At 37.4% G+C, this 27,101-nt stretch overlaps 2 protein-coding genes and 1 pseudogene across 4 annotated transcripts in view; 2 read left to right on the forward strand and 1 right to left on the reverse strand.

Moving 5' to 3' along the window:
* The window catches only part of FRRS1 (ferric chelate reductase 1), a 40,933-nt gene extending 31,133 nt beyond the window's left edge, over positions 1–9,800 (forward strand). For both annotated transcript variants that reach the window (XM_036235154.1, XM_036235153.1), the window contains 7 exons: positions 236–348; positions 1,840–1,926; positions 3,891–3,988; positions 4,239–4,297; positions 5,160–5,303; positions 8,848–8,909; positions 8,987–9,800. In XM_036235154.1, the coding sequence (XP_036091047.1) occupies positions 236–348; positions 1,840–1,926; positions 3,891–3,988; positions 4,239–4,297; positions 5,160–5,303; positions 8,848–8,909; positions 8,987–9,079 (656 nt within the window). In that variant the 3' untranslated portion in view covers positions 9,080–9,800. The remainder of the gene's footprint in view (positions 1–235; positions 349–1,839; positions 1,927–3,890; positions 3,989–4,238; positions 4,298–5,159; positions 5,304–8,847; positions 8,910–8,986) is intronic.
* A 9,521-nt stretch (positions 9,801–19,321) lies between these two features.
* Positions 19,322–27,101, reverse strand: part of PALMD (palmdelphin) — a 42,699-nt gene continuing 34,919 nt past the window's right edge. The window contains exons 5-8 of one of the 2 annotated variants that reach the window (XM_016127550.2): positions 27,006–27,039; positions 26,772–26,885; positions 24,059–25,150; positions 19,322–19,736 (exon numbers count right to left, since the gene is read on the reverse strand). In XM_016127550.2, coding sequence (XP_015983036.2) covers positions 19,693–19,736; positions 24,059–25,150; positions 26,772–26,885; positions 27,006–27,039 — 1,284 coding nt within the window. In that variant the 3' untranslated portion in view covers positions 19,322–19,692. The remainder of the gene's footprint in view (positions 19,737–24,058; positions 25,151–26,771; positions 26,886–27,005; positions 27,040–27,101) is intronic. The other variant, XM_036235155.1, reaches the window with a different exon arrangement.
* LOC118613106 lies at positions 22,889–23,007 on the forward strand (annotated as a pseudogene).

Consider the following 27,101-nt stretch of genomic DNA (forward strand, 5'->3'; position numbering starts at 1 on the left):
CAATGCATGCAAAGCGCTCAGAGACAGTGCTGACACACAGTAGGAGCTATGGGAGTGTTAGCCGTTGGAAGTAGTGGCGGTGGAAAAGCAGTAAAGCATCGGGGGGTTTTAGGCTACGCTTCCTTCAGTCGAATGTATTTCACTGGTCGTTTACGTTTTCTGAGCACTTGGCTTGGTCATTTATAAACAGCCAAATTAGTTTGTGATGTTATCCACTGTATTTTCTTACCGGTAGGTGCCTTAATGTTTGTGGCATGGATGACTACCGTCAGCATAGGTGTAATCATTGCCCGGTTCTTCAAACCTGTTTGGTCAAAGTCTCTCTTTGGCGAATCCGCTTGGTTTCAGGTAGGTGGGAGAAAAAGTTTAATGCAATTTCCATATTATTTGCACACTGCAACATGGAATCATATGAAGTGTGTGTTTCTTTCCTTTTTATTTTTGAAGTTATAGTTGTCATAGTTTTCGGATCCTAATAATTTCTTCTTTTTGCCTATTCATTTCCTAACCAACTGAGAATAGCTACAGAATACTTGGTGGGGATCAAAATAGAGACAGCTTTTTGAAGGATCAGGTTGGATTGGAGAATTTGCCAAGACCTTTGTAACAGACTTTGGAACTCAAATGATCCTGACTTACACATCTAGTTACAGAAGGAGAGACCAGAAGAGCATTCACCCACTGCACCAAATACAGATTTGTCAAGGAAGGCAGAAGAGCAGAAAAAATAGTGGGTTGCTTACTGTATTCCAAGCAGGGGTCTGTCCTCTGTTTGATGGGCCAATAAATGTCAGACTATCCTGAGCTCACCAGTCAGGATCATCTATCTCCTATGTGGGCAGGAAGAAAAACTAGAAGTATTTCTTTTCATGTTGCCCATTTACATGGGATTAGGAGGCAGTCTCCTAATTAGACAGATGAACAAGGGTCAGTAAGTACCTCTCAAAACAAAGCAAATAAACCTTATCTTTCATGTGTCATGGAGTATAGATATTTGCATATATAGGTCAGTGAATATGTGTTGAGATAGAATGTGCGTGTCTGCATGTAGAAAAATACTGCTTATTGGAACAAGTTTTGACTATATAAGGGAGTATTCTTAAAACTTGATAGTCAAATAAATTTGTAGCTTTTAAGATTGACCTTATCAAACCTTGTTTCTCACTATTGGGTGGCAGGGTCCATCTGTTTTATCTGCGACCTGCCGCGCTCTTCTCTCTCTTTCCTTCCCTCTTATGTCTTCTCCTTACCAATTAAAATCTTCCATTTCCTTTAAAACCATATATATGGAGACTGTACGTCCTCCTTTCTCTTGTATAGTCTTGGTGTGCACCAGTTTCCTGGCATAGTCAATCAATAGTGCCCATTTTCACTTTCAATATTATGATTTGGACAATGAATTATACATTTCCTATGTGTTTCTTATCTACTAGTTATATCCCAAGCTCCTCAGAGGACAATATTTTCTGTTTCTTTGTTGTCTCCTTGTATGTGGTGTATAGAACTGTACTTGGTGGTAGAACTTAATAAATATCTTTGGAAGGAAACGATGGACTTGCCAAGTGGTTGTACTGTGTGTGCGAAGTGTACAGTCCTGCTGCTCTGCGCCGGTGAAATCTTGCCAGATGCTTTTGAATGATGAGGATGGCAGCTTAAATTTTTCTTTCAAGTTCAGTGGTATACTAAGATTTTTTTTTTAATGGACCACAAATTGTGGTTAGATGTCAGTTGAATGCGTGGTGCCGGGGGATCTCATCCCATGAGCTTTTTCCCGTAGTAACACCAACTCCCTTCTCGCACTGAGTTCACTCTCCTCACTTTGTCATTTCACCCTTGCAGGTGCATCGAATGCTCATGCTCACTACTTCTGCCCTCACCTGCATCGCTTTCGTTCTGCCTTTCATTTACAGAGGAGGCTGGAGTTGGGTAAGTATATTTTAAACAGGATGTTTTAATATAAATTCATTTTGATATTAAGAGATTGCCGTTTTATTCTCAAATCATGGGTAAAAAGATATTTTTGCTTGTGTCCCTCTTTCTTTTTTCTTTTTCTTTTTCTGAATCGTCTGATGAGCTTTTCACATAGTTGGGAGTCAGGGGATAGAGTAAATGTGTCAATGCAGATTACTTGGTATTGAAATGTATTTTTAGGTTGCATCAAATGTTATGTATACTCTATATAGTTTAGCGAGTTTTCTCACCATAGAGTGGTGAAAATTGAAAGTGTGATATCTAAGGAACGTGAACACTATAGCTGGTTTTCTCTGACTGAGACTGTGATTACCGCTAAGCAGCCGACGTTAGTTGCATTCCTATATGACCAGCTGTGCTAAGTCCTCTACATGTGACGAATGAAGAAACAGGGGCTTATTCTCCAACTTGGACCTCACCCCTGGCTTGAGACTCACAGTCAACTCAGGAACTCACCCTGCCTGTCTAAGACATCTCAAAATTAACGTGTCCAAAATGGAATTTTGGTCTTTCCTGCCAGTCCTGCTTCAGCTGCCGCCACCCCCCTATCAGCGGTTGGCAGTTCAGTGGTATACTAAGGCCAAAGCCTTGGAATGATCCTTAACTCTGCTCTCTTGTACACCCCATATCAGAGCCATCGGGAAATCCCATTGGCTCTACATTCAAAATAGAATACTCTCAGCATCACTGATAGTACTGTGTGGGTTTGAGCCACCATCATCTTTTGCTTGGACTATTGCAGCGGGCACCTAATTGGTCTCTCCACTTCAACCCTTGCCCATGTACAGTCTGTTTTCCAACAAGAAGGCAGAGCTATATAAAAAAATGTAAATCATATCATTCCTGGGTGTGTCCCAAATTGGTTTCTCTATTGCCTCTTGATTTTACTCAAAGTTAAAGTCCTTCTAACGACCTCCATGACTTGGCTCCCAGTTACTCTCTAAATGGGTCTCCTCCTCTCTTTATAGCTCCTGTAATTCCCCACTGGCCTAGTGCCAGGCATGCTTCTGCTTTATATATAGTCTTTGCAAAGATTCCTTCTGCCTTGGTCATACATCCTCCTCTCCTTCACCTCCTTCAAGTCTTTGCTCAAATAATAGCTTCTCAGAGAGCCCTGCTCTGCTCTGCTTTCCCCACAGCACGCTTTACTGTATGTCATACCATATAATTTATTTATTATGGTTTTTCTTTCTTCTGCCTCCCCGCACTAGTATGTAAGCTCTGTACCTTAAGCACCCAGAACAGGTTCTGATACATCGTAGGTTCTCAGTAAGTATTTATTGAATGAATGAATGAATGAATGAATAAATATAAAAATAAGTAATATACTAAAGTCAGAGCCTATACTTCCATTACATTCATCCAGTTTCAGAGCCAGTCAGAATTTGATATCAAAATTTAATATTTCAGTTTGGCCTGAACTCAGGGAAACACAGAGATCCGAAAAAATAATCACCATACATTGGGATGCTTGCTCCTGATATGTGGATATGGACTAGTCTTGGGTGGGCTGCAGTTGGCCGTCCTGGTGTTGGTGGTCATCTAACATCCCGATGGGGGAGAGGCAGCATTCTGTACATGGATGCCACCATAACCATTTACGCACTGTGTGGCCTTGGACACCTTACTGATGTCTCTGAACCTCAGTTCCTCCATTTGTTAAAGTGGGTTCTTCATAACCGACTGTGAAGCATCACAGTGAGCAATAGTGATGGTATGTGTAGAGTACGCACCTGGTTTAAAGTAGACGAGCAGTGATGGTGCGTGTCGGCATCGTCATCGTCGTCATCATCATCATCATGATCATCATATGTTTAAAACTATAGAAACACATAAGAATACATATATGTGTGTTATTTTTAACTTGAGGGTTTAAGGTGATGAGACCGAGACCATTAACATGATGGCTCTTTCTTTAGCGTGCAGGTTGTCACCCATACCTGGGTTGTATAGTGATGACTTTAGCAGTTCTTCAGCCTCTGCTGGCAGCCTTCCGGCCACCGCTATATCACCAAAGGTACTTATAGCCTTTAGAAATGTGTCGTTAATGTGGATAGCATTAATCGGCAAAGTAGTCCCTTTTCAAGTTGAAACATTTTGTGTTTTATAAAATTCAGCAATAAATTCTATTTACTTAAAAGGCTTTAAAATGTATTTCAGATATATAATTCCTAGGCAATAGGGAAATTGTGTGTTTTTTATTCTCTTGGGAATTAATTGTAGTTCCATCACTTTTAAGAATACTGACTGCTTCTTTATTTTGGCAGAAGGCAGTTGTTTAACTGGACTCATTGGGGTCTGGGAACAGCTGCTAGAATAATAGCAGGTAAGTAATTGTGATGCCACTTATTCATATATAATTGCTGGTTGCTCATATTGCAAGTTGTAATTTGGCTTAAATGAGTTTTAGACATATTAGTAATTGGAGTAATTGGTTATTGAGGAGAAATCAGTCTTAAACATTGAAATCCAGAAAGTCATTTCTAGAGGTAACTACTTAAGACATTATTTCAGTTTGAAGCATAAGGTTTTTAAAATGACTTTAAAATTCTCATTTTAAGACTTTTATTTTTAATTTTTTAAAATTTTTTTAGCATTTGTTTTTGCAAGTAGAAGGAACTGTGCTGGCGGCCAACTATTTAAGTAGCTCAAGTTGAGGGTCATTTGTGAGTTGTGCTGAGCGGGCTGAGGAGTGGGGTCCCAGCCCTCTGTCTCCAGGCGCTTTCTACAGGGATGGTGCCTTCCAGGGAAGGCTGGTTTGCAAAAGTCAGGCGTGATTTTTCAATATATTGGATGCCTCATATAATGAAAGCCTAAGCTGGCACCTCCTCTTCTCACATTTCTATAGCCTGTGGGGTTCTTTGTGGAAAAGGGTCACCATTGGTTCCACACTCTTCTCCCTTCCTACATTGCAGACTGACAACTTTTGGATAGTTTGGATGCCTCTTTTTTAATAATCGCTAGATCATAATTATAATTTCCTGTCTTTCCCTTTCTAGTCTAATAATAAGACTGGGAGAAAAAAAGGCTAACTATTTGGTCAAAAATATTAATCTAGTTCAAATTCATCTGATAAACTCTTTTCATATGCTTTACTTGATATAGTACACACACATATACACACACTCACAATTACCTCTCTTGGTGGTGATTGCATTTGAATATATATATTTTTCTTTTAAACATAGTGGCAGCAATGTTCCTGGGAATTGATTTACCAGGACTGAATCTTCCTGGCTCATGGAAAACCTATGCAATGATTGGATTTGTAGCCTGGCATGTTGGAACTGAGGTTATTCTGGAGATACATGCTTACCGACTCTCTCGCAAAAGTAAGCCATGTTATGTAGAATCACTTTTATATAAATTATTGGAATATAATTAGTTTCTTAAGACTGATGTTTGACTATTATATGATAGCTCACTAAACATTTCTATTGTGATTACTCAGTCAGTGGTAGAAATTGTGGCTTGTTTTTCCTTTTTTATATTTATTAGTATTAGAAATAGTAAAATATAAGGGAAAGATTTTAGGTTTTTGGGAAGAAGTGTTCATTGTACTTTTTACTTTGCATGCTGGCCTCACTTGGAGCCAGTGTTCACAGAGAATCCTGAATGCCTGGAGCTGAGAGAACCCTGATATAGAGGAGGAGGAGATGCCCAAAGGCAACACAGGGCCGAGCTACAGACAAATTACACCTATTTGACAAACTTACTGTGTGCTATCACTTAGGTTGCCATATACATCAGATATAACTAGTTAAATAGCGAGTGAGATAGGAAGGACTTACTTTGCCTGAACTCTCTCTCTAGTGGCAAGATTCATTTTGGTCATAGTTCCTGGCAGGGCACTATATCTACAGCTATTAGAGGTAGAGAAAATACTAGAGTATAGGTAACATTTTAAACGGGCTTGGATTCTGGGCTGTGTGTCCTTTGTGTCCTATCTAGTTTTCAGCCCTCCCCACCAAATGATAAATAAAAGTGGTCTTCTAAAAACAAAACCTCTTGTCTAATGTATATGTTGTGAATTCAGGAGCTTGGGTGGCTTTTAGGAGCTGAGTAGTAAATATCTGTCTTGCCATTCCCACCACCCCCCACCCCCGGCTTTATTGAAATATAAGAGACAGTTAGTTGCTCATATTTACATTTTACAATTCAATGAATTTTTTTTTCAATTTTAGTTGGCATACAATAATATGTTAGTTTCAGTTGTACAGCATAGTGATTAGAGATCTCGCTAACTCACAAAATGATCGCCCCACTAAATCTAGTACTCCTCTTCCCCTTACATATTTATTACAATGTTATTAACTATTTTCCTTATGCTACCCTTTACATCTCCATGTCTATTTTGTAACTATCCATTTGTACTTCTTAATCCCTTTGCCTTTTTTCGCAATCCCCTCCAACCTCCCTCCCGACTAGTAGCCCTCAAAATAGTCTCTGTATCTATGAGTTTGTTTCCATTTTTGTTGTTGTTGTTTGGTTCTTTAGATTTTACTACATGTACATGAAATCATGTGATATTTGTCTTTCTCTATGTGACCCATTTCATTCAGTGCAATATCCTGTAGGTCTGTCAAGGCAATATCTTTTTCCATCCCCTTCCTTTTAGTCTCTGTGTGTCTTTTAATCTGAAGTGAGCCTTTTATAGGTAACATGTGTTTTCTTATCCATTCGGCCGCTCTATATTTTGGTTGGAGCACTTAATTTTTTTTCCATTTGAGGTAGTTGGTGATAGGAATGTAGTTATTACCATTCTTTATTCCTGTTTTTGATACATGCTTTTCTTCTTAAAGAAGTCTCTTCAACATATCCTGTAATACTGGCTTGGTGATGATAAATTCCTTTAGCTATTTTACCTGGGAAGCTCTTTATCTGCTCTTTGACACTTAATGTTAGCTTTGCTGGATAAAGTATTCTTGGTTGTAGATCCTGGGTTTTCATCACTTTGAATATTTTGTACCAAGCCCTTCTGTCCTGCAAAGTTTTTTTTTTTTTTTTTTTTTGAGAAATCAGCTGCTATGGGAGCTCCCTTGTAGGTAACTAATTACTTTTCTCTTGATGCTTTTAAGATTCTCTCATTGTATTTAACCCTTGGCCTTCTAATTATGTTGTGTTTTGGTGTGGGCCTCTTTGAGTTCATCTTTTTTAGACTCTGAATTTCCTGGGGTTGTTAGTCTATTTCCTTCACCAGATTAGGGAAGTTTTCCATTATTATTTCTCCAAATAGCTCTTTAACTTCTTGATTTCCCTCCGGTAACCCCATGACATAGATGCTTTTACATTTAATTTCATCCCCAATTCTCCTTAAATTATTATTATATTTTTGGTACTTTTTCTTGCTGTGCTGATTGAGTGCCCTTGGCTTCCTCATCCTCTATATAAAAATGTGGTTCAATCCTCTTCCTCATCCACCCTGTTGATTCCCTCTAATGTCCTCTTCATCTCAGATAATGTGGTCTTCATTTCTGACTGGTTCTCTTTTATAATTTCCATTTCCATTTTTATGTTTTTTATCTATTCTTTAAAGTTCTCACTGAGTTCATCTATACTTCCCCTAAGTTCATTGAACATCTTTATAACCAGTGTTTTAAACTCTGCATCTGTCAGATTGCTTGACTTCATTATTCCTGGATCTCTGTTCTGTACTTTCATATGGTTTCTGCTTCTTTGTCCTCTCATTTTGGCCACCTTTCTGTGTCTGTTTTTATGTACTAAGCAAAACTCCTAAGTCTCCTGGTCTTGTTAGCATGGCTTTGTGTAGTAAGTGTCCAGTGGCACAGTCCAGAGAGGGGTTCAACTGCAGGCCGAGTCTAGCCATGGCGTATGTCCCTCCAGGGCCACTTGTTAAGATTCAGCAAACAATCCACAGATAATGTGCTTATAGTTGCTTCAAAAGGCCACACTGGAAACTGAGGCCAGCTGCCACCAGTGTGGGTCTTGGGATTGGCTCAGTAACGATCACCCAACTCACTGAAAATACAACTGGATGTGGCTTGGGTGTGGCCACGGTTTGGGGGAGGCAGAGTTTCAGGGAATTATCTGGGCAGAGCAACCACTGTTATCCAGTTTGATGATGTCTCTGCTAGCTATGGCTGCGCTGTGTCCCCATCCTGGGAGCGGGGAGGAACAGTGGGTACCACCAGCACTTCTGCCCCAGAGAGAACGTCGCCTCTGGCCTTCTTTCCAGCAACTCAGTGACCCCTGTAAGTCCCTGGTGCCTCCTGAGCAGCCCTTTAAAGGGCGTCTGCGCCCGCCGGCTGCCACTGCTGCAGCCTCTGACCCCCTCAGCCGCTCGGACTGGGCAGCCTTGTGTCTTCGTCCCCTCCTACCTCCAACTGTTGCAGGGTGATTTCTTATTTCTTTCTCCAGTTGTAGTGCTTCTGTTCATCTAGATCCCAAGTGACTTTGCTTGCTGTTTGCTCCCTGTTTCCATCCCAGCTTTGATGTGGTTGTAAGAGGGATGAACAAAGCTTCTATCTATGCCATTTTTAGATACAACCCCCGTCCTACCATTTTTGATTCTTGACAGGAATACATATGCGAAGCTTTTGATGGCCACTTAATTGTAGCTTGCTATTTAAAATACATATCTACTTAAAACTTGGATTGTTAGGACTTTGATATGGTGTTTACTAACTAGAAAAAGAGAGCATATTTTAAGTCCCTTGACTAATGTATGCTATAGCCAGCTTGTCCCAATTTGTGAGAGGCTTAAATACTCAGGAAGTTTGTAGTATTTGGTAGCTTGAAATGGGAGAAAAAAACCACAAAGATCAGCAAATGCTACAAATCTGAGCTTTTTTTTTTGAGAATTAGTTTACTTGTGTATCTGCTGGCCTTATAAACTTATGTTTTTGTTTTTGACAGTTGAAATATTGGATGATGCTAGAATTCAGATACTTCAGTCATTTACTGTAGCCGAAGCAGAAGTAAGTCCTTCTTTTTTTATTAACTGACAAAAACCTTAATGACAGTAGTTTCTTTCATATGTCAATTTTTCTTTCAGGGTTATGCTTTTAAAAAGGCAGTGTTAGCAATTTACATCTGTGGGAATGTGACTTTTCTCATCATGTTCTTATCTGCAATCAACCATCTATAAGCAAGCAAAAACCTTGCTGTTGCAGACCAGATAATAATTATCATCAAGGCAAAGAGAAACTTGAAGCTGTACTGACTGCATGAATTCATATTCATAAATTCCAATTTGGAAGACCAGGTCATGTCCCTAGAGGAATTATGAAGTGTGGTCTTAAGAGATCAATATTCAACAGGGTCCTATGGACTATAACATTATGTCAAGCCTTTATGTGCAATTCTGAGTCTTATGGGGAGGGTAGTACTTCCTGGAAGAGAAGTGACTCAATTATTTCTATGCTTAGATTTTAAAGAATGTTAGCATTTAAGAAAATAAACAAGAGCCATTTGAAAAATAAAGGATGTCATTAGGATTAAAAGATTAAAGTAAATATATTTCAAGCTATAAAGGTGTTGTGGAACTTTAAAGAAAACATCTTTACTGGTTTATATCAATGGTATTTCTTAGAACTTTTTGAGAAACTATAGTTTTTGATCCAGTTTTTGGAATATATCTATGTATTTTGTTACTTCTTAGGTAAAGGTAGAAATATATTATGAACTATATAATTTCCATGAAATGCAAGTGTGCATTTTCTGCTTAAAAACTGCCTTTACATATTCATCAACAGAGCTGAAATGGCATTTTATATGTTAATTATTTTGACAATAAGATTTAAGTCCTATAGCCTTTGGAGATTGTAAATTTGCATTTCAAAAATAAAGCTCACCCTTGTGAACTTGTCTAAGTTATTCTCTTTCCTTGGGGTAATAAAATAATATGGGTGGTTCTGTTCTACTAGTGGTTCTCGATGCTCTAATGAATCAGAGTAAACGGTGTTATTTTCCTCCCTATTCCATTAATTTATCTCCTATTTTATGGCCAGGTCTCATATTTGCTATGAGGACTTCTAGCCAGTGGGTGGCGCCACAATACCAAAGTACTGCTTTGTTCTGTGTCCTCTTGCTCTGATTGATTTTTAGTCGTACTTAGGTAATCATGGGATTTTATTTTCCTTAAAATTCACCAACTCTTAATCTTTATTTGAAAAAATTCTGCCTTTTTAGGGGATAGGGATAGGTGTGCCAAGATTATTTGTAACAATTGTTTGATATTTCCCTTTTGATTCCTCTGACCTTGTAACAAATGAACACAACAATCTAAGGCAAAGGAAACAAGCAGAACTGGACATTCTTTAAATAAAAAAGTGTAGGGAGGCATATTTGATTTCTTTAGGTGTTTCTGTTTGCCCCAACGACCTAATTTCTACCTAGCGTAAATAGCAGCCTCAGCCAAGTATCTTACATCTTTTACTGGGTAAAATGACATGGAAGTTTGTTTTTCTTCTTTATACTGGTGTTTGTCTTAAGTAGCTTAGGGTTGATATGCGAATTTTCTGTTTTCATGTTTAATAAGTTCCAAGCTACTTACAGTCTAAACTTTCCTTTCGAATGTATTTAAAAAAATTTTTTTTCAGTATAGAAAATTAAATGTATACTTAGATATTTTCCTCTAGTTTTCAATTATAAGGGGCTTAAAGATTAATCAATTTCTCTTGATAAATTATAATCTATATTTGACAAGGAAAAATTCTTTTAAGGAGAAGATGGACTTTGGTGTATTTGGTCTTTCAATATGTGAACTTACTGGATTTCCAGGACTGAGACTAAGCTATTTTAACTTTTTTCATTTTCACTGATTTATCTGTTGGTACTATTTTGATATATCATGAATTGATATCGAGTTGCCTAAAGAAGTCTTCATTATTTAATCTTAATAGACCAAACCTTTTCAATAATACAAAATTATGATTCTTCTGCTTATGAATGGTTGATATCCACAAATTGAAAATGCCTGTTCATCATTTTTCCTTAATTTTTCTTTTCGTTTTTGTAATAAAAAATCTGGGTGTTTTTTTAAACAAAATTTCTTTTGATAGGAGTGGTTGTTAAACAAAATGCCTTTATATCTTCAGCACTGTCTCCCCTAACAAGGAGCAAAATTGTAAGTTTTCAGATGGATTCTTCTATAAAATAGAAATAAGTATTTTTTTTTTTGAAGAAACAAAACAAATTCTAAAAAATTATGGTTGGGGTACCATTTGTAACTGAGGCTTTTCATTTTTATTGGTTTCTGGTTTGTGCACATTTATCTCAAGGGCATAGTAGTTTATGGCATAAGTTATTGAATAAATGAATCAAATTCACTTTAGTGCTTATTTGATTTTTATCAGGATTTTTACTCTAATGTGTGTTAAGCGATATTTAGTCTTTCTACATCCTGCCCCAGTCCAGGATGTGTGGCAGCAGGAAAAGACAAATTCAGCAGATGCCAACTAGGAAGCCCTAGGGGCACATGTGGCTTTTGGCTGAAATTCTGTTTATCTGTATACTCTGATGGAGCAGGGGAGAAAAAAAGAACAAAGGTCCTTGTTTAAGATAATTCATTATAGATGGGAATGAAAGAAAGGCTTCTTGTAAGCTCTTTTCAGATTTACTTGGGACATACACTGTCCCTATCCACATCCTGCTCTTTCCTTGCCCACCTCCTACTAGGCTCATCTCTGTACCCAGGTCACTGGTGGTCACCTGCCTGGAATGCCCTTTCTGTTCCTCTCTTCCAGACAAAAGCTAGTTTATCAAGTTCTGGCTCCAAGATCATCCTTGTCCTTTGAGCCTTCTCTGACTCTCTGTCCTGCATGGGTCTCTTCTTGTCTTGATCATCCTTATAAATGAAGTGGTGATGGGCTGGGAGGCAGCTGATTCTGTAAATTAAAAAAAAGACTGGGAGTTTTAAGAGTGAAGTTGGAAGGCTTGAATATGCGTGTTTGATTTACAAGCTCCATGTCCCAGGCAAGTTGCTTATCTTCTCTGAGACTCATTCCTTCATCTATAAAGCCTGTCTCATAGGGCAATCATAAGGTGCTTTGTACATGTTGATGATGTTGCTATTTGATTACAGTGTTAAACTTTAACAGGTTTTGCATATAAAATGTGTATTTTTAATTTTATATGAAATTTGATATTCACCTTGAAGACATGTTAAGTGAAATAGCCAGACGCACAAGGACAACTATTGTATGATTTTATTTATTTGAGATACCTAGATTAGTCAACTTCATAGAGCTAAAAGGTAGAATGGTGATTATCAGGGGCTGGGGGAGAGAGAAGAATGGGGAGTTTTTGCTGGTTCTGGAGGTTGATAGTAGTGATGCTTGCACAATACTGAATGTACTTAATACACTGAGTTGTACACCTAAAAGTAGTTAAAATGGCAAATTTTGTGTTATGCATATTTTATCACCATTAAACAAAACAAAAATAATCGATGCTCAAAGCAATGCTATTCGCAACAGCCAAATGATGGAAACAGACCACATATCCATCAAGAGAGGAATGGATAGACAAATTGTGGTACATACATACAGTAGTATATTATTCAGCCATAAAAAGGAATAAAGTACAAGTACAAGCTATAATGTGGATGAACCTTCAAAATACTATGCGAAATGAAAAGTGTCAGACATGAAAGGTCACATATTATGATTACATTTGTATGAGATATACAAAATGAGTAAATCCATAGATACAAGCAGAGTGGTGTTTGCCAGGACCTTGGGGCATAGGCAGCTGAGACTAGGAAGTAATTGTATGATGGGTAGAACATCGTATTTTGTGGTCATGACAATATGCTAGAGGTGGAGATAAGGTGGCAGTGGTACAAAATTGTGAATGTAAGAAATGCTACCAAATTGCCACTGTAAAATGGTTATTTTATATTATGTAAATTTTGTCTCAATAAAACAAATATTGGTCTTAATTACTGCTTTGCGTTATACCTTTCGGTGGAAAGATCTGGGGATTTTGCTGACTCTAAACTTGGTATCAGCTTAATTTCTTATTTTGTTATCAAACTAGTTAATGTGATTTTGTATTGTGCCCGGTCGTGTACCTCTGGTTTAGGGGAGAGAAAGATCCTAAAGTTCGTGGAGCATACCTTTAGAAGTATGTCTTCTTCGCATAGTATCTTATCCACACGTAAAAGAAATTGTATTATATTCTGAGTTTCCTGTAAGGATCTAAACAAATTTTTTGGTTTCTAATCAGACACTTATATATGGTAATCAAACTCTTGGGATAAGAATTTCCTGACTCCAGTAAATGCTGAGTAGGATCCTGTCAAATTGACACCTCCAGAAAACTAGGGTAAACTTCAAAAACGCGGCTGCTTGAAAGCCCCAGAGTGACCAGGAGTAGGAAGATTCTGGTGAGGAGCCCATACGCAGAGGGGTAAATTGTTTGCAGTGCTCTGCCTTCATGTTTTTAGCTTCAGGGCAGTTGTAAGCAACTGCGTGTGGGTGGTGCTGGGTGGCAGGAAAATGACAGTGTCTCTGGCATAGAAAACCAGAGGACTGATGGCCTGACCAACGGCAGCTGTCAGGGAGAGGGGGAGGGGAAGTGGTCCTGGAAAGGAAAACACTAGAAAGGGGATCCCAATCCCTGCGTGCCTGGGTGACCCCCGGATGTGGTCACGTGCATGGAGCAGACCAAGCAAAAAAGCTGACCCGAGACTGGAGCAGCGACCCGAGCAGCGGACTCTGCAGTTTCATCCAATTAGTTGCCTGCTAAAAAAGGAAAAGATAAGAAAATCTAGTGTTTGTATAACCTGATATTTTGTGATGTACAGATGACAGTCCAAAATTACTAATATGAGAAGAAACAGACAATTCTGATCGGTTCTGCAAAGCAGGTGTTGGCTAACTTTTTCACTTAAGGGCCTGATTGGAAATATATTATTAGCCTTTGTGGAGCGCGCGTGGGCTCTGTGGCCTCTGTAGCATAATATTTTATTTATTTATTTTTTAATACAACCCTTTGAAAATGTGAGAAACAATTCTTAGCTTGTGCGCTGTACAAAAACAGGCCGTTAGATATATTTAGCCTTTGGGCTACAGCTTGTGAATCCCTGCTCTAAAGAAAGAACAATCAATGAAGACCAACCCTCGAGATTTCTTAAGATAATTAGATTCAGGAGATAAGACTTTAAAGCATCTATTTTAACTATTCTTGATGATGTAAAAAAATATGCTCGCTATAAATAAAAAACTGCATAGAAATAGAAATAATACAATAGGACCATATAGAATTGGAAAGCTGAAAGAATTAAGTATTTGAAAAATTCACTGAGTAGAATTAATATTAGAATGGAGACGACAGAGAAAAGAGCTAATTAACTTGGAGACAGATCAATAGAAATTACCTGTTTGAAATAAATAAAGAAAAATATTTAGAAAATAATTAAGCCGAGCCTCAGGGACTTGTTAAATGATAAAATCTTTTGGTATTATCTCAGAAGCAGAAGAGAATCTCTGGATATAATGACTAGAAAATCCCCCAATTTGATAGAATTTGATAACTTTACTGATTTATGATGCAGGAAAACATCTCAGGTAGGAAAGTATAAAGACGGTCATGCTTATGCAAATCCTAGTCAAGCTCCTGAAAGCGAAAAATACAGAGCAACTCTTGAAAGAAGAAACAAAAATGAAACATTATATACAGAGGAATGATTTCATTAACATATAACTTGTCATAGGCAACTGTGGAGGCTAGAGAGAATCTTTAAAGTACTGAAAGGGCAAGAAAAGTCAACAAGAATTCTATACAAAAAAAAAAAAAACACCCTTTAAGAATAAAGGCAAATATAAAGACATTTTTGGGTGAAAGACATCTAAGAGAGTTTGTTGCTAGCACACATACTCTGCAGGAATGCAAAAGGAAGCTCTTCAGGTTGAAGAAAAGTGATGGCGAACGGGAACACAGATCCTCGAAGGAAGGAAGAACACTCAAAATGGTAAATAATTGGTCCACATAAAACCGTTTTTTCAAAATTTCCTACTTAAATTCTTAATAATAAATGTTTGTTTAAAGCAAAAAAGTACAGTTTTCGTGGGGTTTATATCATATGCAGATGTAATACATATAACGAGTTAGTGTTAAGGATGGGAAGGGATAATGGGCCCGCATAATTGCAAGATGGCTGCATCTTATATAAAGTTAAACAATGTTAGTTCTAAGTGAAGTTTTAAGTTCTAATGTGAAAATTAAGGATATATGTTGTAATTCCTAGAGAAAAAAGCAATATATATGTGTGTGTGTATATATATATCTCTAATAAAAAAATTAACATGGAATTCTAAAATTACTTAAATAATTTAACTAAAAAGACAAGAAAATAAAAACGAAGGAACAAAAAATGGAAGGGCTACATAGAGAACAAATAATAAAATGATGGGCTAAAATTCAACCATATTAGCAAATACGTTAAACATTAGTGTGGTAAATACTCCAATTAAAAGAGAATGTCAGATAGTTAAAAAAAAAAAGTAAAATCCATGATGTGATTTAAATATAAAGAAGCAGATAGTTTAATCAAAAACAGACTCACAAATATACTGGACGGTTTGGCGACAATCAGAGGGGAGGGGGTTGGGTGGTTGGGAAAATGGGGCAAAAGGTTAAAGAAGTACAAATTAGTAGTTAATAGTTGGTCACAGGGAAAATGGGGAGTAAGGGAGAGGTAATGCAGTTAGCATTAATACGATGGCTAGGTGGAAGGCCAAGGGAGGGAGGGAGCAATTGGGGGGATCATTTTGTGAACTATATAGATGTCTAACCAATGTACGGTATACTTGAAATGAATTAAAAAGCAAACAAACAAAGAAAACCGAAACACTAAACCCCGCCCCACCCCCAAATAAAAAAAAGAAAAAGAAGCAGATAGTTTGAAAGTAAATGAATGGAAGAAGGTACGCCATGAAATAGTAAGCATGAGGAAGCTGAAATTTCTGTATTTATACTAGATAAATTCATTTCCAGCTAAAGAGTATTATCAGTAAAGAGAGGCTTATTTAATGTTTACAGCATTAAAATATCAGGAATACATTGTAGTCATAACGATATATATGCCTAATAACAGACTTCAAAACACATGAAGAAAACGTTGACAGAATTAAAGTGAGGGAGCCATTCATGATGAAAACATTCAACGAATGTGGAATAGAAGGGCATTTCCTCAACCCAATAAAGGCATCCAGGAAAATCTTATAGCTAATATCATACTTAAGGGTGAACGACTGGACTCTTTCTGCTTAAGTTGAGGATGTATGTTCTCACCACTTTGCATCAACATTGTATTGGAGTTTCGGCAGGGGCAGTTAGGCAAGAAATAGAAATAAAAGGCATCCAGATTGTAAAAGAAGAAGAAAAACTCACATTTCATAGGTGACATAATTTTATATAGTGAAAATCCTAAGGAATCCAGTAAACAACTGCCGGAGGTAATAAACGAGTTCAGCAAGGTTGCAGGATATAAAAATCAATTGCATTTCCAAACATTAGCAGTGAAAAATCTAAAAGTAAAATTAGGATAACAGTTCCATTCACAATAGCATCAAGGGGAATAAAATAGGAATAGATTTAAACAAGGAAATGCAAGACTTGTTCTCTGCAAAATGTAAAACACTGTTGAAAGAAACTAAAGAAAATCTAACAAAATGGAAAGATGTCTTATGTTAAAACATTTATGGGTTTACGTCAAAGGTGCATAGTGGCTAACTGAAAGCTTTCAATGACCAAAGCTGGCACGTTTTGAGCAACAGACTGTGTTGGGTAACCTCAAGTGTAAACATCCGTGAGTCCATACTGATTTAAATTAATGATTAAATAAACAAATGGAGAATCGGCAAATTTGAAATAATTTATGTAGATACTGTGTGTGTGGGAGTTATGCATAGTGGCTTCTTTCTAAAGCATACCGTATAGAAAAAAGGAAAAGAGAATTTTACAGTGGAGCAGCCTAACAAGCACTACATCAGTCAGGTGATCGAGGTCCATATCAACAGTGATAAATCATGTCGAAACTATGTTCCCTTGATATGACGTGATGAAAATGGCACTTTATCTCTGTGGTTTTCCTCCCCCAAACTCATGATCCTAGTCTAATCTTGAGAGACATATCAGACAATTTGAAAAAGAGGGACATTCTACAAAATACCTGATGAGTAATTTCAAAACTGTCAAGGTTATCAATAATGAAGAAAGTCAGAAAAGCAGTGACAGTCAAGAGGAGCCTAAGGACACATGGTAACTAAAAGTAGTGTGGATCTCTGCTTAGGATCCTGGAACAGAAAAAGGACGTTAGCTGAAAACTAAGGAAATCAGAATACACTATGAGTCTTTAGTTAGTAATTGTATATCATTATTGGTTCTTTAATTATAACAAATGTACCAAACTAGTGTAAGATGTTAATAATAGAGGAAACTAGGTGTTGGGTGTATGGAAACTTTGTATTATCTTCTCAATTTTTCTGTTAATCTAAAACTGTTCTGAAAAATAATGTTTAATTTGGTTAGCTGTGGATACAATGACCTTTGGAAGCATGTGTCTCATTTTGGGGGGAGGGTGAGATCTATGTATAAAGGGTAGGTGCATCTTATTAGATAGAAATAGAGTTGTTTTTTAGTTGCTTGAACTTCCAACTGTATGTGGAAGGATAAATATGGAGCTGAGTAGAAAAATGGGTGGATTGTGCATTTTAATGTTTCCTCTTTATCTTTTCATTTAATGCTTCATCTTCAAATCTACCCTTCTTTGCCCTTCTTTGTGATCCTGACCCTGTAAATATCTTTCTTTTGCCAGGTGATGCAATGTTAAGCTTTCTTAATAACGGGTGCTGGCGGGGTGCCGCAAGGCGATTGTGGCGACAAGTCACCTTACTATCATTTTCTAGCTTTCCTTCTTTTTTACTGAGCATAGGAGCCAGTGGGTTGGTGCGAGGGTGGTCTAGTCTCGCCTCAGCAGCCCTACCTGACTAGCTGCAGCTTTGCACTCAGGCCTCTCTCTGCCCACCTGGTAGCCAATTCCACAGCAGCTCCAGCCTCATCCTCAGGCAAAAGATTAGGTCTAGTCTCCCACACCTTCTGGCCATGATGGGCCACTTCTGCGCATCAGCCGTGGCCCATGCTCTCTGTCAAAGGGGCTAGGTGATCTGCGAGCCAGATTCTGGCTAATGCCTGAGGCCATCTGGTGTTTACACAGCCTCCCCTTGCAGACTATCTTTTCCATTCTGAACCATTCATTCATTTATTCATTCATTCATGCATTCATTCATCTATTGATCACTTAGTAGGTGCCAGAAAGTGTTCTAATAAACATTTGTGTACAAAAAACAAAACCAAAAACCATTGCATTAATCACAAGGATGACAGAGGTATAAAAGAATGTGCAGTTTTTTTCTGACAATCAGTGGCATGAAAGGGAAGGAATGGAGCCCTTAGACCGGGGACTGGCGTATTCGTGTGAAAGTGCCTCTGAAATTGAATCTCCAGATTTCCCAGAACATTTCAGGCCAGCAGAGGAGTTCTTTCCTCCAGGAGAACAACTGCACCTTGCAAATAACTCATCTGAAGCTGGTGCTTTGCAGGGTAATGCTTGTCCTCATCAGGACCTGCTTCTTTTTACCTCATTGCCTCCATGCCGGTAACTGAGGTAAAGTATTGTCATAGCTTCACCAAGGAAATTTAGTTTCTGCCCTGAAAGGCTTGCAGGACCTGAGTAGTATGCACTGGCGTGATACAAGGGAAGGTGTGTGGGAGTGGACTTAGATGATGTTGGGTGGAGGGCAGAACGGTAGGCAGAGTAGGAGAGAATTGGCATCAGGGTATTTTCCTTCAAGTTAGGATTTAACATGCTGGCAAGAATACTTAGGAATGACATGCTGTACACATTCTTATTAACTTTGAACATTGGGATTCTCACCATCTACCAGAATTGGCCAAACATTGCATGAGATTTGTATTTTTTGAGACTATGGAAAGTCCTCTATCCAATGGCCTTATATCATAATCAGTTCTTGAACAATGGGGTTCACAATGAATTGAATGAAAGAATATTTCAAGAAGAATGAACATGCCAGTTATGATTTGTAAGGTCATGTACACTATCAAGATAATTCAATCCAGGCCCAAAATATAAAGGCAATTGTTGCATGAAACTTTCAGATGTATGTAAAATGTCTGAAATTACTACTAAATTAATTGAATTGATCTTTAGTAGGAGGGTATAGTTGTCTTTAAGCCTGTTGAAATGGGCTGGCATGTTTACTTGTCAGATTTGAAGTTGCATGTTTCCGTGATGAGCTGTAATGGCTTCCTATGATCTCTCATTTGTATCAGCAAAATTATAATGTCAGTTAATAGAATATAGTCAGGCTATTTTAAATAACTTTATTCTTAAAAGTAACAAGCTCTCATTAAAATGCTCTGGTATCAATACAATAAAATGTGCTGGTTCCCCCTCCCTGCCTTCACTGAATCATGTCAAGTAACTGGAAAAGTTAACTGTTTGTTCTCCTCAGCTTTTTTGGATTTTTTTTTTTTTTTTTACAAATAATGACTACTGCTTATTCATATGACTTAATATGGGTATAATTATAGTTTTTTTTTTTGGATCTCAAAAAAAAAAAAAAAAAGAAAGAAAAAGAAAGAAAAAGAAAAAGAAACAAATATCCAGAAGAGAAAGTTGCAAATATTTCTTAATTTCTTCTCCAAAGGATGTTTATGTAGGTGGTACATCTCTTAGATAACTTTTTTCCCCAGCTTCGCCATTCTCATCCTTAAAGCTGCAAATTAAAGAAGAAAAAGAAAGTTATAAAAAAGATTTAATTTTCACTCTAAATGACCATTTCATAGAATGCAGGAAAGTTGAGACATACCTCAGACGATTTTATCCAACAATGTGAGCATTGTTTTAGTAGCACAAAAAGATAGTAGAAATAATAAGCTATGGTTAACTTAGGGCAGAATCAGGTTCAGAACTAGAAGGAACCTATTGCTATAAAGATTAGAAAAATTAGTAGAGCAAATACAGCATAAGTTGAGTAAATATAGGATTAGTGCACAATTTCAATTTTAGCCATAGATAAATTCCCTATACACAATAACTGTGTTTTGTGCATATTTTTGAGCTATGTGCTACTGGGAAAAAAAGGCATTGACACAAACTCTAATTCAAGGTTAGGTTAACTCATCGGAGTTGGTTATACCAAGGGGCTCCATCCTTGGATACAGAATGATGAAAACAAATTTCTTTGTAATGAAACAATATGAACCAGTAATTAAGAGTAGGAGTAACTGTAAAATGTCTGTCAATCTATAAGTACTTTTTAAATTGAAAACATCTTATTTTGAGCATATTCCACTGCTAACAATATACTGGATTTAGAAACCATTTTTAAAAATGTAGATTTAGAATTTGTAACATTCTATGATATTCTGGTATCATGGTCTTGTTGTTTCGGACTTCAGAGTATAGCTGCCTTAGTCTTGTTCCAAAAGTCGAGAGATGCTTTCAAGGCACTGATTGTTACATTCATGTGTAATATAGCTCAAGAACTAGCTATTTAACTGATTGCAAAATTTTATTGAGTGAAAAAAAAAAAGGAAGACATGCTCTCTCATTTCTCAGCCATATATTGTCTATTAATCAATGAAAGACCATATCTCTAAGAAGCTCTTTTTCACAAATATGAGAAGGGATGGGAATCCAATACTGTAATAAAACCATGATCATTTTTATGGTCATTCTACTTATATGAAATATTTTCATTGAAATGAATCCAAAGAGTATTATTTCCTTTGGAACCTTAAAGAGAATGACCATATCTAGTGGTCTAGAATCAGAATAGTCTTTGAATTTAGGACCAGCTGAGAGAATTTTTTTTTTTTTTTTTTTTTTTTTTTTTTTTTTTTTTCTGCATAGCCAAGAGGATGGTCTCTCTTGCTTGGAGATGTTGGGTGGTGAAACCCAAGAAGATTTACTTCCACAGGAGATGAACTAAAGGCAGATGGCAAGACTTTATTGTTTTTTTCTTGGATTTTGTGGACCTCTTTCTTGCCTATACCTAAAAAGAGAGCAGGGCAAAGTTCTCCCTATATTTACTTTTCAACTTAAGATCCAGTAAAGCAGGCACATCCCATGTGCTGTGGACATTCAATGACTCCTTAAAGGCTGTCCTGGATGTGTGCATCTTCAGGAGTGAGGTAATCCGGTAACTCATGGTCTCATTTCTTAAGGGGGAACAAAGAATTCTGTATTGTTAGAATCTGCTATTCCTTTCTTTAGTCCTATGACAAATAGATGGAGTGACTGTCAAGTAGATGTGTGGGGCTAGAGCATGTCAGCAATGGGAACGTCCTCAGGTGTAGCAGATAATAAACCTGGGCAACCAGCTCTCCTTTTTACTTCTTTCTGCTCTTCTCTAATCTCTACCTCCTCTCCCTATGGCAATGCAGACTCATAGTTTGGGCTGGTTGAACTGGGTAGAAGAAAGCTTGCCTCCTTCCTCTTACTATTCCTTGGCTTCTAATGGTTGCCACAGGTTGACAATTTTGGCACCAAAAGCATGTGATTTCCCCAGAGCTGAGATTCCCCACCTCTTTATCCTAAAATGCCATCGACATCTGTAAGAGAGGAGAACAAATCTAGAAGTACAAGAATAGGCTGGTGAGGACTGTCATTGAAGTGTCTGGCACTGAGTTAAATATTAGAACATGACCATCATATTTACATTGGCCGATGAACATAACTTTGCATAAATTTTCTCATCATGTCAACCTTGTTCAAATTTTCAACAAAATATCTCATCTTTAGGATTTCCAGCCTCTACCTTTCCCCATCTTTCTTCCTCCTTTATGCTCTTTTCCAAGTTAAAAATTGCTCTTAAATAAGGCTTTGATAACATTTACACTAAGAGAAAAGAGATTGACAAATTTTAACTATTATACTTACAAGAAATATTTATATTTAGTAGGGGACCTATCCTATCAAAAAAGGAGTTGACTGAAGTGGTGGATTTTCAGGTGTCATCAATAAGCATTTTCAGGTGTCATCAATAAGCATTTTGGGAGGATGGGAGCAGAAGCTCAGCCTACTTGGTGCTTGTGAAATTGAAGTGCAGAGGTGGTTATATAGTCTATGTATATGGATGTTGCCTTAGGGCATATGTCAAGATGATATATTTATTTTAAAAAACTCATTTAAAAACATACCAGCTCTGTAATTCGTTTACTGAATTGGAAAACAGCAATGTAAAACAGTATCATAATGGAAGGCAAGGAATTTGGAGCATTCTGTTTATAAGATGCTTTGACTGATAGCACAGAACTTTGTATTGTTACTTTGTCTGGAAGACGTCTTCCTGTTTTCATTATTTTGGTTCAATGACATTATTAGTGTTGTCTGGAAACATTAGTCACTTCCTGTCTTTTTCTATGAAGTAAATGTGTTGACATGGGTAGGGGGGAAGGAATAAGGTTGTTCAGGAGGAGCTGGCTAACATCCAAGTTCAAAAATAGGAGGTTTTATGGTGGTTCATATCACTTGCTGCTCTTGATCATAAACTGTGTTCCTCTTTTTTAAGTCTTCTGAGTTGTTTTAAAAATGAATTTAAGATGCAAGTTGTGGTCAGTAGACAAAGCTCATTCTCAACACAAAAAGGAATTTTCAGTTTTAACAGATTTCCGTTGTGGGGCACACACCATTCGACTCTGATTTATAGGAAGATAATATAAGTGTACACTTACCAAGAGATTAGAAAGTCTTCAGATAATTAAACTTACAGTCGGAAAGCCTAATTTAACTACTTAAAAGACTGGAAAAGATCCATTTTATTGTATTGTTGGCAAACCAAGACTGGTTTTATTGGTTGCAGAGGAAGAAACTTTCCTGAAGTGTGCAGGTACTACCACAATTCCATAGAATTATCAAGTTCTACTCTACAGCCGTGCTACCCTGAATAAGGCCGATCCTGTCTGATCTTGGAAGCTAAGCAGGGTCAGGCCTGGTCAGTACTTGGATGGGAGACCACCTAGGAAGACCAGTTGCTGTAGGCATAAAAAATGAGAGATTGTAAGCTGATAAGTTCCTTGCAATCTGTGAGGTCAACCAAGGGTTGCCTCGCCTAAAAAAAAAAAAAAGAATTATCAAGTTCTGCTTCCTGGATTAGCTAAGATTTAATACTTATTGCTTTTTAATAAGAATTTTTCTGTTAGAGACATTTAAAATTACTATCCTTTTCATACATCCAGTATCTGTATGTCTGGGTAATTTGAGTATCTCTTTAGCTAAGGCAAGTACAGCTATTATAATCAATTTTGTCAGATTCTTATTTATTCTTTATAAATGATGATTACAATACAATATTCAAGTGATAACAAGAAATCTAAAATTGATGAGCTATCACTTTCGTAGAAAATAGTGTTATTTTCCATTTGATGCTAAGAAAGATAGATAGCTATAAAACTTCATAGAGAATGAGAAATGTAAATAGGTAGAAAATAGAAAAAATAAATTTCCTAAGTTAGGAAAGACAATGCAAAATTAAATGTTATAGATAATGTAAGATAAACTAACATTCATTTTTAAAATATAGAAAAGTCAAAGAAATAAGGTTAATAAAACTATAAAAGTATAGAGAAACATAGCAAAGTAATAAAATAGCGCATTAAAAATAAAATTTGTTTCTTTTTTTTCTTGCAAAATTAAGGCAATTTGTTAACTTATGTAGGAAGTTTAAATTACAGAGAGGCACAAAAATGTAGCTGGCATCAGATTCTGGAGGAAAAAGATATGATATTAATGACCCGACTTATTACTGATCCGGATATATTCACACATGGTGCTATACGATGACAGAGACAAATTTCACGTTATTAGAGTCAATTGATGCAATATCTAAATATGGCAACAATTTTTTTCATTTTCTTTATCTTTTGAATGGACCGAATCAGTTTACTTATGGTAATAAAAATATCAGCTTTAGTAAAAAATCTTAGCGTGTATTGTCTATGAGGTGTTCAGAAAAGCTGAAAGCAAGAGGGTTTGTTAACAACACAGATTTTCACATGACTAAACAGCAGTGGCAAGCCTTGTCATTTTTATTACCTGTTAGGGACGGATCCTCAGTTCCATCTCCAGCTGTCTGAACACCCAGTGGAGAAGGGCGGACAGGGCTGCCTAATCTTTCTTCTTGCTCTTTCAAGGATATGGAATTTTTGTGGGGAGATCGATGGGTTGCGTTTTCACGGGGATTAACTTCTGATCTCTTTCTAGGAAGTGGTGTTGGTTTAGTAGGCTGGTAAACCTGACTGTGGGGAGCTGTGGGATGGTAGGATGGTTTCTCAGTTTCTCCTTCACCCTCCTCCTCATCGTCAATCACAACCAGCTCAGCGTGGATGATCCCGTCATACCCCGTCAGAAGCTTCTTTTCTTCTTCATCGTCTTCTGCCTGCTGATACCCCATGAAAATCATCGTCACGGGTTCTCTATCATTCATGTCAGAGGGCAGGGAATGGACGATATTATATCTAACATCTTCCTCGTCCTCCTGGCAAGTAGGAGCAGAACCCTGGCATTCTGACTTGCTGAGTGCTTCGCTGGGACTGAGTCTTGCCCTCGAAGGGGGCGTATACTTATCTTGCATCACGTTCGACTCTTCCAAAGGAGTCACCAGCCTCTTTTGTAGGGTGTGGGGCATCTCCTCTGCTTGCTGTGCCATGGATCGGGGATGAGGTATTGGCCGAACAGGACTGACATGATTGAAGCTGTTGCTCCTCTCCTCTGTAAGTCCATTGTCCATATGGTGTATGGGTTCACTCATGTCGTTACTCAGTCCATTAGTTTTAATCTTTATCCTTTCTTGAAAGTTTGGTCCAGGGGTCACCTTCTCTCTCTGTGGAGTTGTAGGCCTGCAAAATGGATTGGCATATACAGGCTCATGATACTCTGTGGGGGATTTAGAGTTTCTCTCCGAAGCTTGTCTTAAAAGTTCCTCTACCTCAACTGGGGCCAGGCCATCGGTACCATTGAACGGTGGGCTGTGATTAGAGCTTACTGCGTATACTGACTTTTGCCCGTCATCATAAACTTTTATTCCTGTACCTTTAAAGTCATCTGATGGGAGAGGTATTGAAGACAGGACTGTACTTTCTCCAGTCTTCAAGTCTTTTTTAACTTTAATTTCCATGGCATACAAAGCTGTTGAGAGACAAATTTGATTTTTGGTTTAGTTAATTTTTTCACTTATAAATTCATCTGCTTTGACAGTGTTTATTTTTATATTAAGTATACCCTTTGAGTTTTTAATGGGATGTGTGCATTTTCAAAATTCCTGATTTTATTTAATTACATAATGATTAATACTGTAATGACATGGGTTTTTATGTAAAGATGTATGAAATTAGTGAAAAATGGGAAGGATTGAAGAAGGAAAGCTGATTGGAGAAGAGAAGCTGATGGTTTCACATAGTAAGGATTTTAAATGGGGGCCCAAAAGATATCTCCTTCCTAATTAATAAATCCAGCAATTTATACTCTTTTACATTACTTAGTGGGAGGAATCAAATCTTTTTTTTTTTTTTTTTTTTAGCACAGTACATATATATTTTTAAGTTACATCCTGTACAGACCAGCAGCCTGTTGAACTTATAGGGGGATGTTCTAAAGTTTTCACATCAGGGAGGTCGTTTCAATGCAGAGCTGGCATTAAAGAGGGAGGGAGAATGAAGGAATCACATGCTTCTCCTTTTGCCTTATGTCGCTTTTCATTTTCACTCCCATTTTCAAATAGAGCAAGGGCTAAAAATAGAGCACTATCACTATCAGCTGTCCTGAAACAACTGGGCTGGAGAGAACTGGTTGATTTGGGGGAAGCTGGGATCTGCTTCATGGTCCAGGCAAGATCCTTATGGCTGGAATTTTAACTGGCATAGTAAAGGCGATAGGACTCGGGCAAAACAACGTGGCAACGCTTGCGTTTGTTGTCTTCTCTCGCCTTCCTTTTAAGCCCATCTCGCGTTTCCAATCTTTGCCCGATGGGTCTTGGCTTTGGCTACCCAAGCAAAACTGCAGAGCCCTCGTCCACACTCTCCCTATCCGCCTTCTCTGCTTTACTCTTCTCTTTAGCATTTTCACTCCTTAACATGAAATATTTTATTGATTTACCTAATTTTTTTGTCTCTTTTCTCCCTTGGAATGTCAGCTCCATGAGGGCAGAGGTCTTTGCTGTTTTATTCACTACTGTATTCTTAGTGCAAGAACTGAGCCTGGCAACATAGTGCATGTTCACTAAACAGTTACGAATGAATAGCTACTATCTGCAGGTAGAGTGTAGCTTCCCTTTCTAGTCTAAAATTCAAAGGTTTTTGCTCTGCTCTCACATAAGCCTTTATTTTTCTAGAGGCTTTGTAGTATTAACTCCAAAATCATTCCCATATGGAGGATAAATAATTCCTAGCCTTCTCAAGGAGAATATTCTTATTTTCATAAAGGATCTTAGTAACCCAAGAGAGAGTTTACTAGGTGGAATATGTTGGGAGTGATATTTTTGAGCAGGGGAGCTTTGCTTTTAAGAGCTTCTTGTCTCCTTTAGGCCTTTATCTCCTCTTTCTATCTAGTGTGCTAGGGAATAAAATACATGGACTCAACACTGTAACCCGGTTATCCCTGTCTATGCAGGTGACTCACATTCTTCACAGAACTTTGTAAAATAGACCATTACTTAACCTGGACGCACATGATGTCATAGCAAGTTGCTAACAATTGACATTGTAAAATCTGAATTTGAGAACCTGCCTTTGGAGACAGATTTCTCATATACCTTTTCTATTTTGTTCATCATCTTCTATTCCATCATTTCTTTCCTTCCTTAATCTGGAAGGTATGTAGGATTTTGGAAGGTCAGGGATATTAGCATAGATGTCTTCAATTGACTCTGTAAAATTAATATTAATTCAAAATACATTTAGAATGTGTTTACAATAATGTAAAAAATTTCAGTGGGCGTATACAAAATATCTTAATTAGACATAGACTAGACTGCTCAAAAACATACCTCTTGATGTTTCTTCCTTTTCCACCTTCACGGACTATAAGAAAAAAGAATTCTCCATGATTAACACAGTTAAAAAAATAAATTCTAAATGTGAAT

This window comes from Rousettus aegyptiacus, unplaced genomic scaffold, assembly GCF_014176215.1.
Source record: "Rousettus aegyptiacus isolate mRouAeg1 unplaced genomic scaffold, mRouAeg1.p scaffold_m13_p_17, whole genome shotgun sequence".
Classification (NCBI taxonomy): domain Eukaryota; kingdom Metazoa; phylum Chordata; class Mammalia; order Chiroptera; family Pteropodidae; genus Rousettus; species Rousettus aegyptiacus.